This window comes from Pecten maximus, chromosome 3 (assembly GCF_902652985.1).
Source record: "Pecten maximus chromosome 3, xPecMax1.1, whole genome shotgun sequence".
NCBI classification, from domain to species: Eukaryota; Metazoa; Mollusca; class Bivalvia; order Pectinida; family Pectinidae; genus Pecten; species Pecten maximus.
Genome location: NC_047017.1, coordinates 44,099,342 through 44,114,744, shown reverse-complemented (window position 1 = coordinate 44,114,744; position 15,403 = coordinate 44,099,342). Strand labels below are relative to the sequence as shown.

The 15,403-nt window shown below is 37.0% G+C and overlaps 1 protein-coding gene across 1 annotated transcript in view; it reads left to right on the top strand.

Moving 5' to 3' along the window:
* Positions 1–15,403, top strand: part of LOC117324316 (ALK tyrosine kinase receptor-like) — a 289,372-nt gene that overhangs the window by 214,192 nt on the left and 59,777 nt on the right. The window contains 1 exon segment of the mRNA XM_033880102.1: positions 14,184–14,343. Coding sequence (XP_033735993.1) covers positions 14,184–14,343 — 160 coding nt within the window.

Genomic DNA, 15,403 nt, shown 5'->3' with positions numbered 1-15,403 from the left:
TAAATTTTACTACTGTAAGGAAACTCATCCCACATATTTTAGCACAATTTGTTTCATTTTCATTAGAAATTGGTTAGCATGTGGTCAGGGCTAAATTTTCTCAATGACATATCAGAGAATGTCGAGAAGAACAACTTGTTATGGGGTCGAAAGAAGGTCAAAAATAAAGATATCAAATTGAGCATTTTTGACTTGATATTGGGTCTGTAGCATGCTGGGGTGAAGGGCTACCAAGTTTGTTCAAATGAATGACCTTGACCTTCATTCAAGGTCACAGGAGTCAAAAAGGCTAAAATCTTTAAACGACTTCTTCTCAATAACCAAGAGTCCCAGGGACTTGATATTGGGTCTGTAGCATGCTGGGGTGAAGGGCTACCAAGTTTGTTCAAATGAATGACCTTGACTTTCATTCAAGGTCACAGGAGTCAAAAAGGCTAAAATCTTTAAACGACTTCTTCTCAATAACCAAGAGTCCTAGGGAGTTGATATTGGGTCTGTAGCATGCTCGGGTGAAGGGCTACCAAGTTTGTTCAAATGAATGACCTTGACTTTCATTCAAGGTCACAGGGGTCAAAAAGGCTAAAATCTTTAAACAACTTCTTCTCAATAACCAAGAGTCCCAGGGAGTTGATATTGGGTCTGTAGCATGCTGGGGTGAAGGGCTACCAAGTTTGTTCAAATGAATGACCTTGACCGTCATTCAAGGTCACAGGAGTCAAAAAGGCTAAAATCTTTAAACGACTTCTTCTCAATAACCAAGAGTCCCAGAGGCCTAATATTTGGCCTGTAGCCTGCTGGGGTGAAGGGCTCCCAAGTTTGTTCAAATGAATGACCTTGACTTTCATTCAAGGTCACAGGAGTCAAAAAGGCTAAAATCTTTAAACGACTTCTTCTCAATAACCAAGAGTCTCAGGGAGTTGATATTGGGTCTGTAGCATGCTGCGGTAAAGGGCTACCAATTTTGTTCAAATGAATGACCTTGACCTTCATTCAAGGTCACAGGGGTCAAAAAGGCTAAAATCTTTAAACAACTTCTTCTCAATAACCAAGAGTCCCAGGGAGTTGATATTGGGTCTGTAGCATGCTGGGGTGAAGGGCTACCAAGTTTGTTCAAATGAATGACCTTGACTTTCATTCAAGGTCACAGGAGTCAAAAAGGCTAAAATCTTTAAACGACTTCTTCTCAATAACCAAGAGTCCCAGAGACCTAATATTTGGCCTGTAGCATGCTGGGGTGAAGGGCTACCAAGTTTGTTCAAATGAATGACCTTGACCTTCATTCAAGGTCACAGGGGCCAAAAAGGCTAAAATCTTTAAACGACTTCTTCTCGATAACCAACAGTCCCAGAGACCTAATATTTGGCCTGTATCATGCTGGGGTAAAGAGCTACCAAGTTTGTTCAAATGAATGACCTTGACTTTCATTCAAGGTCACAGGAGTCAAAAAGGCTAAAATCTTTAAACGACTTCTTCTCAATAACCAAGAGTCCCAGAGACCTAATATTTGGCCTGTAGCATGCTGGGGTGAAGGGCTACCAAGTTTGTTCAAATGAATGACCTTGACTTTCATTCAAGGTCACAGGAGTCAAAAAGGCTAAAATCTTTAAACGACTTCTTCTCAATAACCAAGAGTCCCAGAGAGTTGATATTGGGTCTGTAGCATGCTGGGGTAAAGGGCTACCAAGTTTGCATTTCATATGAAAGAACATACCAAGTTCACTGAAACAGAATTTGCATATTTTATTGTCATCAGATGAAAAATGACAGAGATATGACACTTGGAGAAGAAAAATAATTAGCTATTTTTTCCAGCCAAAATTAAAAAATAATCCTAAATTGCAGATAAATATTTATGCTCTTTTATCTATATACACCTGAAGGCTTGATGTTTGGCACATCGTAACATGTATAGCTGGCTACAAATGTTATGCTTATCTTGACCTTCATTCAAGGTCACAAGGGTCAAATGATGGGGGAAAAAATCAAAGTTCTTTCAAAATTATTGATTTGGGTCACATTTTAAAGAATCTGCTTTTTTTAAAGGTGTGTGCAACGTATCGAGGTCAAATAATCAAAATGACGCAGATATGATGGCACTTTGAAAATGAAATTCCTGCCAAAATTAAAAAATCACCCAAAACTGCACAAACACATGAAGGCTGGATTTTTGGCATACAGATACATGTAGCATGTACATGTGTGACTGGCTACAAATAGTTTTTAGGTCACCTGAGACGAAGTCTCAAGTGACCTATTCTAATCGCCTTTTGTCCGTCGTCGTCCGTCGTCCGTCGTGCGTCCGTAAACTTTTTACATTTTCGACTTCTTCTCCAAAACCACTTAACAAAATTCAATGAAATTTGGCAGAAAGTTTCTATGGCTGAAGGTCAACCAAAATTGTGAATTATATGGTCCCCACCCCCCAGGGGCCTGAGGGGTGGGGCCAAAAAGGGTCAAATTGACTAAAACTTCAAAAATCTTCTTCTCTACTCTCAGATATGGTGGAGTCAAACACTCTTTATAGATGAAAGGGTCTTGTGGTGCTTTACCAAAATTGTGAATTTCATGACCCTGGGGTTTCACGTTTGCCCCTGGGTAGGGGGTAAACTTTACTATAGTTTATATAGGGAAATCACATTTTTGACTATTACTTGGTGGATTTGTATTGGAATTCATTCTAACTTGTATCATATTATCAGCATGGGAGGACACTTTGATGGTATGTACATGTTGGCCCTAGTTGACCCCCAGGGGCTGGTGGGCGGTGCCAAAAAGGGTCAAATTGACTAAAATTTCAAAAATCTTCTTCCCTACTCTCAGATATGGTAGAATCAAATACTCTTCATAGATGGAAGGGTCTTAAGGTGCTTTACCAAAATTGTGAATTTCATGACCCTGGGGTCTCACGTTTGCCCCTGGGGAGGGGGTAAACTTTACTATAGTTTATATAGGGAAATCACATTTTTGACTATTATTTGTTGGATTTGTATTGGAATTCATTCTAACTTGGTTCATATTATCAGCATGGGATTACAGTTTGATGTTATGTACATGTTGGCCCTGGTTGACCCCCAGGGGCTGGTGGGCGGGGCCAAAAAGGGTCAAATTGACTGAAATTTCAAAACTCTTTCTCTACTCTCAGATATGTTAGAATCAAATACTTTTCATAGATGAAGGGGTCTTATGGTGCTTTACCAACATTGTGAATTTCATGACCCTGGGGTCTCACGTTTGCCCCTGGGTAGGGGGTAAACTTTACTATAGTTTATATAGGGAAATCACATTTTTGACTATTATTTGTTGGATTTGTATTGGAATTCATTCTAACTTGGTTCAAATTATCAGCATGGGATTACAGTTTGATGTTATGTACATGTTGGCCCTGGTTGACCCCCAGGGGCTGGTGGGCGGGGCCAAAAAGGGTCAAATTGACTGAAATTTCAAAAATCTTCTTCTCTACTCCCAGATATGTTAGAATCAAATACTCTTCATAGATGGAAGGGTCTTTAGGTGCTTTACCAAAATTGTGAATTTCATGACCCTGGGGTCTCGCGTTTGCCCCTGGGTAGGGTGTAAACTTTACTATAGTTTATATAGGGAAATCACATTTTTTACTATTATTTGTTGGATTTGTATTGGAATTCATTCTAACTTGGTTCAAATTATCAGCATGGGATTACAGTTTGATGTTATGTACATGTTGGCCCTGGTTGACCCCCAGGGGCTGGTGGGCAGGGCCAAAAAGGGTCAAATTGACTGAAATTTCAAAAATCTTCTTATCTACTATATGTATGAATCAAATACTCTTCATAGACTGACCCCATTAGGACTGATGGGTGGGGCCAAAAAGGGTCAATTTAGTTGACCGAAATATTTCAAATCTCAGGTGACCGTTAAGGCCCTTTGGGCCTCTTGTTTTATCTTTGACCTTGACCTTCATTCACATATATTTTAAAGAACCTGCTCTTATGAAGGTGTGTGCTTATTCTCAAGGGCAAATTATCAAAAATGATGCAGATATGGCCCTTTGAAGAATGTTTTCCTGCCAAAATTCAAAATTATCCATAAGTTGCAATTCAATTGTTAGCTCACCTGGTCCAAAGGAACTGCTGATGGGAATTGAACAAAATTTGACTGGTAGGATCATTATGGGATGGGGACTAGAAATTATACAAATGGTGGGGCTGACTCCCTGGGGGCTGAGGGGCCGGTCAAAAAGGGTCAATTTGGCTCAATTTATATAAACAACTTCTCTGGAACTAAGCATTGGATATCGCTCATATTTATCTGGTAGCATCACTGTGGGGTAGGGATTCAAAATTGTACAAATGATTGGGCTGATCTCCCGGGGGCCAGATAATGAGGCCAAAACAGGTCAATTTGGCTTAATTAAATAAAACGACTCCTTCTCTGAAACTAAGCAATGTATATCACTCATATTTGACTGGTAGCAGCCTTATGGGGTATGCATATAAAATTGTACAAATGGTGGGGCTTACCACCTAGGGGCCTGAGGGGCGTGGCCAAAAGGGGTCAGTTTTGCTAAATTGATGTAAACAACTTCTTCTCTGGAACTAAGCAAGGGATATCTCTCATAGTTTTCTGGTAACATTGTTATGGGGTAGGGAATCAAAATTGTACAAATGGTGGGACTGAGGGGCGGGGCCAAAAGGGGTCAATTTGGCTAAATTGATACAAACAATTAATTGTCTGGAAGAAGGCGGCGGATTTCTATCATATTTGATTATATTATCATCCTAGCTAGGGATTCAAAATTGGTAAAGCTTTTCCCACCATTGAAAACTGATTACTTTTGTTTTATCTGTGAAATCATTCAGATCCCCCCCGATAATCATACATAGCCTTGCTTGGCATCAAGAGATGAACACAATCCTGATGTAAAAATAGGCCCTTTGTTCTTTCCCCACCCCAAGGGACTTATAGTTTCTTTAAACACAATCATATTGAATTGGTTTCAAATATGAAAGTTTTCTTCAATATTTTGCATGTAAAACACTGTATATTTATATACAGTACCTAATCGGCTAGTGTCTACATCTTGGTGGTAAATTGAAAAACAACAAATTGCAAATTACAATTTACTGTTGATGTTGATATTGGATCTATTAAAATAGATGGAATTGATACCTAATTTTGAAATAATTGTCCTTAAAAAAATGATGTCTTTGTTATTCTAAGATAAAAATAGAAAGGAATAAGCAACTTTTTACAAGATATTGGAAGACTTTGCACACTTTCCACAAAAAATTAGCAGACACTCCTGTATTTTCAATACATATCGTGTATTGTTATAGCGTATCTAAATGTGTATCATATCGTTTCGACCTTTCTAATACCCTGCATGCCTATTAGGTATAAGTTGGTTTTAAACTCATAAATGCAAGTTTTGAACTACTTAAGTATAAAAGTTGGTTTAGAGTATGAATGTTAACGACATGTACCTAAGTAGAAGTTGGTTTGAAAAACAAATGAAATGTTTAACTTCTTAAGTAAAGGTTTGTTTGAAATTAGAAATATTTAACTACTTAAGTAGAAGTTGGTTTGAAACTTGAAGATGGTAAAAACCATTATGTACATCGGAACAGTCTAAACCATTACATTCATCAGGACTGTGAAAACCATTTTGTCCAGTTGGTTTGACACACTTAAGTAGAAATGTTTCATCATGTTGATATCAGTTTAATTTCTATTCTTGCTTTATTTCAAATATCACCTTTTACATCTGACTAACGCCTCCTGCAGTACTTTCAGTACTTTGATTTATGTTTGATGTCAAATTTCACAGAAACTAACGAAAAGATTCATACAATCGATATCCGATTACGTTGCCCGATATATAAATGTAATTTTAGTACAATTTTCCTTACAAACAAATAACATTTTGACCTTATAAATACTTGATAAAGTGTGCTTGTGAGTATTTACGACTTTGGTACAAAATGGCCTCGTTCTGGCATGTCTGGAACGGAACAAGGTTTTCATATGTACTATCAGATTCCCCATGGATATGTCTATCCAGGCATTAGGTAAAGGATCAATTTCCTTCGTGGGCGGTTTTAGCTAGAGCATTCCTGCAACAGAACCTTTCAATTTTGGCAGTTCATTTTCTCCATTTCTCAGAGAGTACTTCAGGGATCTTTTTTACAAATTTGACCTGAACATTCTGTCTGTGGTCCCTACTTGTCCTTATTCTAATTTTAATGACTGATCAGAAAATAAGAATCTCATAGAGTGGCCACATCAAACTTTATCAATTAGTTTGTTAGCAATATACCTAGGAAAGCTCTTACAAATATCCAAAATGGATCATTGGATGGTAGGTGCCAAGCTCCTTCTGGAATCTCTTGTTTCATCCTTGTAGCAGCTGTCAAGGTACCTGAGAACTAACAAACATGAAAGACACAGATTCTAGAGCATTATATATATAATTACCGTGGTTATGTATTTTTCCAAACACACACAAGCTGTCGCGGCAGCTGTAATGAGGACTAGCAAATCAATATATCTATCTCTAATTTGATTAACAGAATAAATTTGCTTCTTATGGTTTTGTTTTGTTTTGTATAGCCATTGTGATAACTAATCTCAGAGCTTGTTATTTTCTTCCAAATATTGAGATGTACACTGAGCCAATTAACAATATACAGTGTATTTCACACACAACTGATTTATTCATTGTCAGACTGAGACCTGTTGCTGTGAATTTTATGTATATTAAGACTCTAAAGAATGTATTGACCTCAGCACATTGATGAATCTGTGATAGGATTGAAAAACGCCTATAATTGTAAGGTGTTATGAGTTATCTGTTGGGATTTCTCATCAACTCTTTTTAATGTTTATCGATAGAACGCAAGCCATACTTCAGATAATGCATTTTTTTGTGTGTGAATATAGTAAACCTGAACTAGTGAGGCTGGGAAATGCAAAACACACAATATAATGGACATTATGTTAAAATTAAGCCAATTGTCGATGGCAGTGGAGAGCTGTGTGGACTCTAAAGGGACTCGGGCTGACATATCTTCCTTAGTGGATTCACATTGGATAATTAAAAGGTTCCCACAGGCTAATGAATTAAGTGCTAGAATTGATTTGGATGCTTGAAAGTGCTGGAAAATGGCATGTTATAAGGAAGGAAAAGCATAATGCTGGAAAAGTGCTAGAATCGGATGATTAGTCTTTGAAAGTACTGTCGACTTTTGTATTCTAAGATAAAATCAATATTTTCAGTGTCATTGTCTTGTCTTTGTTCCCAAAGGGACAGCTTATTCAGCATTTCAATTTAAAGTTTTACATAATTGAATCTGTTGATGAAAGAGTGTCATTCCAATTCTAAACCAGTCTGGGTGTAGATACATAGTTAGACCACATAGTGGTCACCTTGACACACAAAGTTAGACCACATAGTGGTCACCTTGACACACATAGTTAGACCACAAAGTGGTCACCTTGACACACAAAGTTAGACCACATAGTGGTCACCTTGACACACAAAGTTAGACCACAAAGTGGTCACCTTGACACACAAAGTTAGACCACATAGTGGTCACCTTGACACACAAAGTTAGACCACATAGTGGTCACCTTGACACACAAAGTTAGACCACAAAGTGGTCACCTTGACACACAAAGTTAGACCACATAGTGGTCACCTTGACACACAAAGTTAGACCACATAGTGGTCACCTCGACACACCCATCATTTAAAGTTATGTAACTTTATCAAAAAAATCAATTTCGTATGTTCCCCTGAGTAGATATTTTAATTCAAATATAAGTTTACATCTTTATGATACTTTCATCCCTCTGTATATCCACGCATGTTCACCAAATTTCATGTTATTGTAAATTTACATGTATTGCATTTTGTAGTCTATCTCTGTATACCTTTTCTGTACAGGTGTTGAGATAATAAATGAATTTGAATTTGAATCAAAAATTTTTGATTTTGACTTTATCAATCTGAAATTATGAACATATGATAACAGGACACAGGGGGGTGTCAATTACAATGTTTCTGACCCCACCCCACCAAATCCCTTATGCAGAATAAAAAGTATCCGGGGGGTACATTTTATGCAGGAGAATGAAAAGTATCCGGGGGGTGGGGAAGTTCTGAGATGTCTTTAATATGCATATGAAGGTTTCCTATGTTGATCCTTCTAAGTCATATTTGAAGGTTGGATAAAAAAAAAATCATTTTTTTTGGCCCCGGGGTGGGGATTTTGTGTGGTGGGGTCAGAAACATTGTAAATGACACCCCCTTATTTTGTTTATTCATATCTTCACTATTTTCGATTGATAAAGTTAAAAACAAAGATTTTTGAAGGGGCCCCGGGGTACATTTTATGCAGGAATAAAAAGTATCCGGATACCTTTTGGTAAAGGGGGGGGGGGGGTACATATTATGCACTGGTACCGGGTTTTCTCCACCTCCAAGACCAGGCACGTCCTTAATTGACCCTGGCTGTTTATAGGACGTTAAGCAAAAACAACCAAACAAATCTAAAATGTAGGTTCCCCTTTGTACGTTGTTATGCATATTGCATTTCTGGACTGATCAGAAAACAACATAGTTGACAGGTAGCCATCTTGGATTTTGACAATTGAAGTTTGTTATCACTATTTCTCAGAAAGTAATAGAATTTTTTTTCTGAAATTTGATATGTATGTTTCCATTTGTCCATCGTTTTGCATATTACATTAGGGGACTTGATCAGAAAACAACATGGTTGACAGGTGGCCATCTTGGATTTTGACAATTGAAGTTTGTTATCGCTATTTCTAAACAAATAATAGAAGAATTTTTCTGAATTTGCATTTTGGGACCAATCGGAAATCAACATGGCCGACAGGCAGCTATCTCGGATATTCACAATTGAAGTTTGTTATCACTATTTCTCAGATCTTTCTCAAATTTATATGTACATTTCCTTTGATCCCTAGTTATGCATATCACATTTTGGAACTGAAAAAACAACATGCCTGATAGGTGTCCATCTTGGATTTTGATAATTACAGGTTGCTCTTGCTATATTGTACTATATCAAATTATTAAATGTTCTGAAGGAATTAAGAGCGAAAGAAGGGAAAAGAAGAGAAAAGTTCAGTCATTCATTTAACTGATAATATCTCAAATAATATGTAAGAAATACAATTTTTAGTGATGAAGATTGGGTGATAGTTGTATTTTTATTTGAAACTATGACAATAGGGCATAAAAATCTTGTCCCCTTTCCTCAAACTGACATATTGCACAATTGGTGTAAGATTGATCCAAGATGTCAACCAAAACCACAAGCTAAATGTGGTCACCCCTAATAACTGGAAAAACTGTTTTGTCAAGTTGCCAAAAGGACCAGAATTAGTATAAGAAAAGAGATGTTTGATGGATGATGTTTGAAGGGGCTGTGAAGATGAAATCTCATGACCAACAATATGTTATACCTGAGTAACATCTGATAACATAGACCAGCAGCAATATGTTATACCTCAGTAACATCTGATAACACAGACCAGCAGTAATATGTTATACCTGAGTAACATCTGATAACATAGACCAGCAGTAATATGTTATACCTGAGTAACATCTGATAACACAGACCAGCAGTAATATGTTATACCTGAGTAACATCTGATAACACAGACCAGCAGCAATATGTTATACCTGACAAACATCTGATAACACAGACCAGTAGCAATATGTTATACCTGAGTAACATCTGATAACACAGATAAGCAGCAATATGTTATACCTGACAAACATCTGATAACACAGACCAGCAGCAATATGTTATACCTGAGTAACGTCTGATAACACAGACCAGCAGCAATATGTTATACCTGACAAACATCTGATAACACAGACCAGTAGCAATATGTTATACCTGAGTAACATCTGATAACACAGACCAGCAGCAATATGTTATACCTGAGTAACATCTGATAACACAGACCAGCAGCAATATGTTATACCTGAGTAACGTCTGATAACACAGACCAGCAGCAATATGTTATACCTGACAAACATCTGATAACACAGACCAGTAGCAATATGTTATACCTGAGTAACATCTGATAACACAGACCAGCAGCAATATGTTATACCTGAGTAACATCTGATAACACAGACCAGTAGCAATATGTTATACATTAACATCCATGCAGATTTCGCTTTTATTAAACTGATTTCATAAAATTCATTTGCCACACCTCAAATTGTAATTTAAACTGCATGGGTACATTCTTTTCGTACATATACTTATTTAATTGTTTTTTCTTTTAGAACTCCATGTATTAGCTATACACAAACTTCGATTTTATATCTGAGTTCAAAAGATCACTAATCTAACAGAAACTTAATAGCTTTGATACATTACTCAGATGCTGTTCTGTGATACTGATATTTCCAGAAAGACTAGACTTTTAAGGGGCCGCGGTGGCCGAGTGGTTAAGGTGTCCCGACACTTTATCACTAGCTCTCCACCTCTGGGTTGCGAGTTCGAAACCTACGTGGGGCAGTTGCCAGGTACTGACCGTAGGCCGGTGGTTTTTCTCCGGGTACTCCGGCTTTCCTCCACCTCCAAAACCTGGCACGTCCTTAAATGACCCTGGCTGTTAATAGGACGTTAAACAAAAAAAAAAAAAAAACAAAGACTAGACTTATACACAGTTGATGTGTCACCTGTTCCCACTTATTCATGATCACTACATGAAAAGCATAATTATATGCTTTCTGTTTCCCATTGGTTAGTTGATGGAGCTTATATGTATTGAGTGTGGTATAAATCCAGCATATATATACATGTATGTAAATGAAGTTTGACACGAGGATCAAAGTGATTGAATTTAATCTATCCTTCACTGACACTGATGCACTTAACGACAACTACACAATTTCTCTTGGATCCGTGCTGTAGATTGAAGTAAAATCCAGATTAGTCAAAACACAGTTCTGAACACTGTTCAACTAATCTGCTGGATTTTACATTGATCGACATCAACACGGATCAACGGGAAATATGATTTTCATGTTTCAATGCAGTCATTACTGGTGCTTTTGTAACATCGCTTATTTGCTCTGCTAAAGTGGCATTGGATTTTAAAAAATGCAAGCTCTCCATCTTTGCCTCGTTTTTGTGAACTAGACTCGAGTAATTGCTGGAAGGACATGCAGTCACTCCTCTAAGGTTTTGGTATAGTGTACATTGAATATGAAATCGTCACAAGTGACATTAGCATTGTTCATATAGATTATATGATTAATTTGAATAAAATGACTATAGTTTATATGAAAACATATGTAAAAGTTCAAGGAGTAGTAGTGTGCAGCCAGCCGGGATCGAACCCGCGACCCTCAGCTTACTGGTCCGCCGCTCTACCGACTGAGCTAAAGGGAAATTCCCCCTAGCCGGAAGCTAGAAGGCGACCATACAACTATGTACAGTATCTACAATTAAAACCCGGCCTGCTACACTACTCCCTTCTTCAAACAAGTTCGCCCCCGAACACACCAACCCAGGTTCTATCTCCAAGGAAGCCTCTTGCTTTCACTTGGAGTGGTCTGCGACACCAATGTAAAAGTTCAAGGAGTAGTATTGTGCAGCCGGGATCGAACCTGCGACCCTCAGCTTACTGGTCCGCCGCTCTGAGACCGACTGAGCTGAAGGGAAATTCACCCTAGCCGGAAGCTAGAAGGTGACCATACAACTATGTACAGTATCTACAATTAAAACCCAGCCGGCTACACATATCTCAAATGTCACATGAGCCTGTATTAATAATGCTAAATTCAAATCTAGATAGGGTATAAAACAGGAACCACTCCAAATTCGTATCTATAAAATAACAGGAAACCACTCCAAATTCGTGTCTATATACACAAAATAACAGGCACCACTCCAAATTCATGTCTATAGACAAAATAACAGGAACCACGCCAAATTCATGTCTATAGACAAAATAACAGGAACCACGCCAAATTCATGTCTACAGACAAAATAACAGGAACCACTCCAAATTCGAGTCTATTGAGATTATACATTCATATAAGAGGGGATGAAAGCAGTCTGATGTGGTTTTGAATTGCTTCTTCACATTAATTTGTACCAAATTGCGTAATGGTGTGCTTCAGTTTTTAATAAAGTGCAACATTTGCATAACTGTATTTCTGTCCTCTTAATGGATCTCATTAAATCCATTTTGTGATCTACAGTAAAATGTCAGTTGTTTCTATCATAAAATCATATTGAATTACACATTCTAATGATAGTTTAGTTATGTTTACGGTTTACTTCAACATATCGTAAAACACACACAACTTTATTGATAGCATTGTGAAATCTGATTATGGATGGTACATCAGTTTAAAAGTTCATCGTGTATGTTCTATAATGTCCCCAATTAAACCCAATTAAACCTTTAATGTACATATAACATTGGTGCAATTTGACACACTTACAAAAATACAAACATATATTGAATATGAATTATAATGCAATCTTTTTTTTTCACATAATAAAAACAGTTATTAATACACAATTGAAATGATGCATCAGTATATCGATGAGGGTTCTGATTTATCATGCTTATATGAATGTGTTTGATTTTCTTAAACAAAGATCTTATATCACCGCGGAACAAATAAGGTAATCATTTTGCAGCCCATAAGTCTACTTCTTCACTTGATATCCTGTGTCATATTAAGAGGTCAGGGAGAAATTATCTCATATATAGATTTAATTTTTGCACTACCTGGGAATGCTTTGTTTTAATGGAATCAAACATCAGTTTCAACATCGGTTGGATCTGTACTATGGTATTACATTGGAACTGCCTGTAAAGCTCAGGTTACCCACAGACACGTGTTAATGGCAACGGCTCATTAGATATGAAGGCACTAACTTATTTTTCTACCAGGTCCTCACTTCTGATACAGAGCTATCTATGGAGGTCAAAGGAAAGTAGTTTATTGTACAAAAGTGAGATAATGTGGGCTCAACTGGTCATAATTACAAGGATCATTTGTAAACACTGTTTTTGAGGTTGGTGAGTTCCCCATTAAAATAGATACACTGCCACCAAAGGATATATCATAATATTTAGATCATTGCAATCTTCTAGCCTTTTTTTTACTATATATAATGCACTACATTTGTATCCAAAATAAGTTAAAGACACCAATACACCTGTAGGCCTCTTTTTCTATGTATAGCTCCCTAACTTAATAAGGGTACATTAAGTATTCAGCTGGTACACAGATGATCTTAAGGGTCGGATCTACTCTAGGTAAAAAAAATGCTAGACTCTGAATCTGTTAAGTTATATTACGAATGTTATTGATCATGTAGCGGGTGAAGACTTGAGGACTCACTGCAGCTTTACAGATTAGGGTTTTTTTCCAGTGGTCAATTGGGAGCATGTAGGTGTTAGGAATTGAGTTCATTTGTTCTGGGTGCTGTAAATGTGAATGTGAATGTCTGGAGAAGGTACTTCGTTTTCAAAATCAATGAAATAAACTTAAACCCCCCCCCCCCCCCCCCAAGAATTCAATAAAACTTTGTTGGAGGGTGGGTTACAAGATGATGAAGGGCTTTCATAGAGATGACTTCTGATTGGCTGAAATTATTATTTGTCCGATTTCGATGAGTTTGCATGCGTAGTATGGCACTGCAAAAACAATGGTGGTGGGATTTTTTGGAAATACAAAATGGACACCATTTCCTGGCCTCTGATTGGTTGAAATTTAGATATATTGTCCAAATTTGATGAAATTTGGTATATATATTCACTATGGAACACTTTTCACTTTTGCAACATCTATCACTTGGCCCCCGGATGATAGTTCTAGTTTTGTTTGTATATTTCATAAGTGTAACTGTTCACATTTTACCAGTAGACTATTTTCGAGTCTAAATTGCCCTAAAGATATTGCACATCAACCCACCACCCACCCACTCTCTCAGGATATCGGTTACTTAAGGTTGATCATGATTGGCTATATGCTACTTAATACATCCCTGCATGATTTCAAATTTAAGAACGAGGGATAAAAACCAATCATTCTTAGCCTGATTTAATTGCTTACAAACATGGAAGAAGTCACAAAAAAACATGTTTTATTATATCATAAAATATTATTATTCATTTTGGTTTTCCAGGTTATGATTTCAACCCATGCAATGCTATGGGACCAGAAGGCCCTACTCAAGTTAAATGTGATGAGGCATATAAATCCACACCTGTCAAGGTCGAGGTCATTACGGAAGGTCATCTGAAGGGTATTCAGATTTGGACTGTTCCAGAAGATGGTACATACCTGTAAGTAATTTGTTAACGCCAAAAGTACAGCAAACAAATCATCTAACTTTAAGTAATACTAGATTTGTACAGCTGTCACAATCACCATTTATATATAAATAATACTAGATTGGAAATTTTTATGATTTATGGTACATTTAATAATGCTGGATTGAGGGGTGTGTCCCTGCTGTAAGTGTAAGTGTTTGTCAGATGACCGTTAAGGCCCATGGGCCTCTTGTTTTATTTGTGAATTGTTTGCTCACCTAAGGGCACTTTATTTTCTCAACCTGGTTGAGTCCCACATACTGTAATCAATTGCAATAAGCTTCTTGTCTGTCTTCTGAAATAAACCAACATGTTATGTTTCTTTGAATACTTAAATTCCACCAATGCTTCTTTGAATACTTAAATTTCACCAATTTCAGACAATATTGATTCTCAGTCTAAATGGTATAAGAGTAGAAGGGACTTTTGAGCAGGATGTATAAATGTTTAGAAAAGACTGTTGTTTTTTTTTTGCTTTGTGCCATTCCTTGAAAAGATTCTGGCCTTCACATTGAAAAGTCCTTAAAATGAGTATGATTATAAATAAATGGTAATGAGGAAATGAAATAACTTTAAAGCGACTCATTGTTTTATTTAGTCCATGAATTCAAATTATATTCCAAAAGCAAATTGCATTTTCTGTTCAAGCATACATATATCTTCGGTGTAACCTAACATTTATATATGAAAATTTTATGATTTCCATCAAAATTAAGGCCTAATGTAATGGGCATCAAGTCTGTCTGACTAGATCTATATGCACCTTGATAGCTAGGTGATCAATGAGGTCAAACATTTTCCTTTTCCCCTCTAATCATTAATTACTGTCAGACATTACGTAAGAATGGGAATAACAGAAGGTTATAGAAATGATCCCCCTGATAAATTACTGTGGCCTATGAAGACTTTAAAATATGACCAACTTCTATTTTTCTGTTGTGGATTATTCATTTTTAGGTGACTGTTTATAGAAGGCCGATATGGGTCTCATTACCATTGAAGAGATTGAGGGTATTTAGTTCCAAAGCTCAGA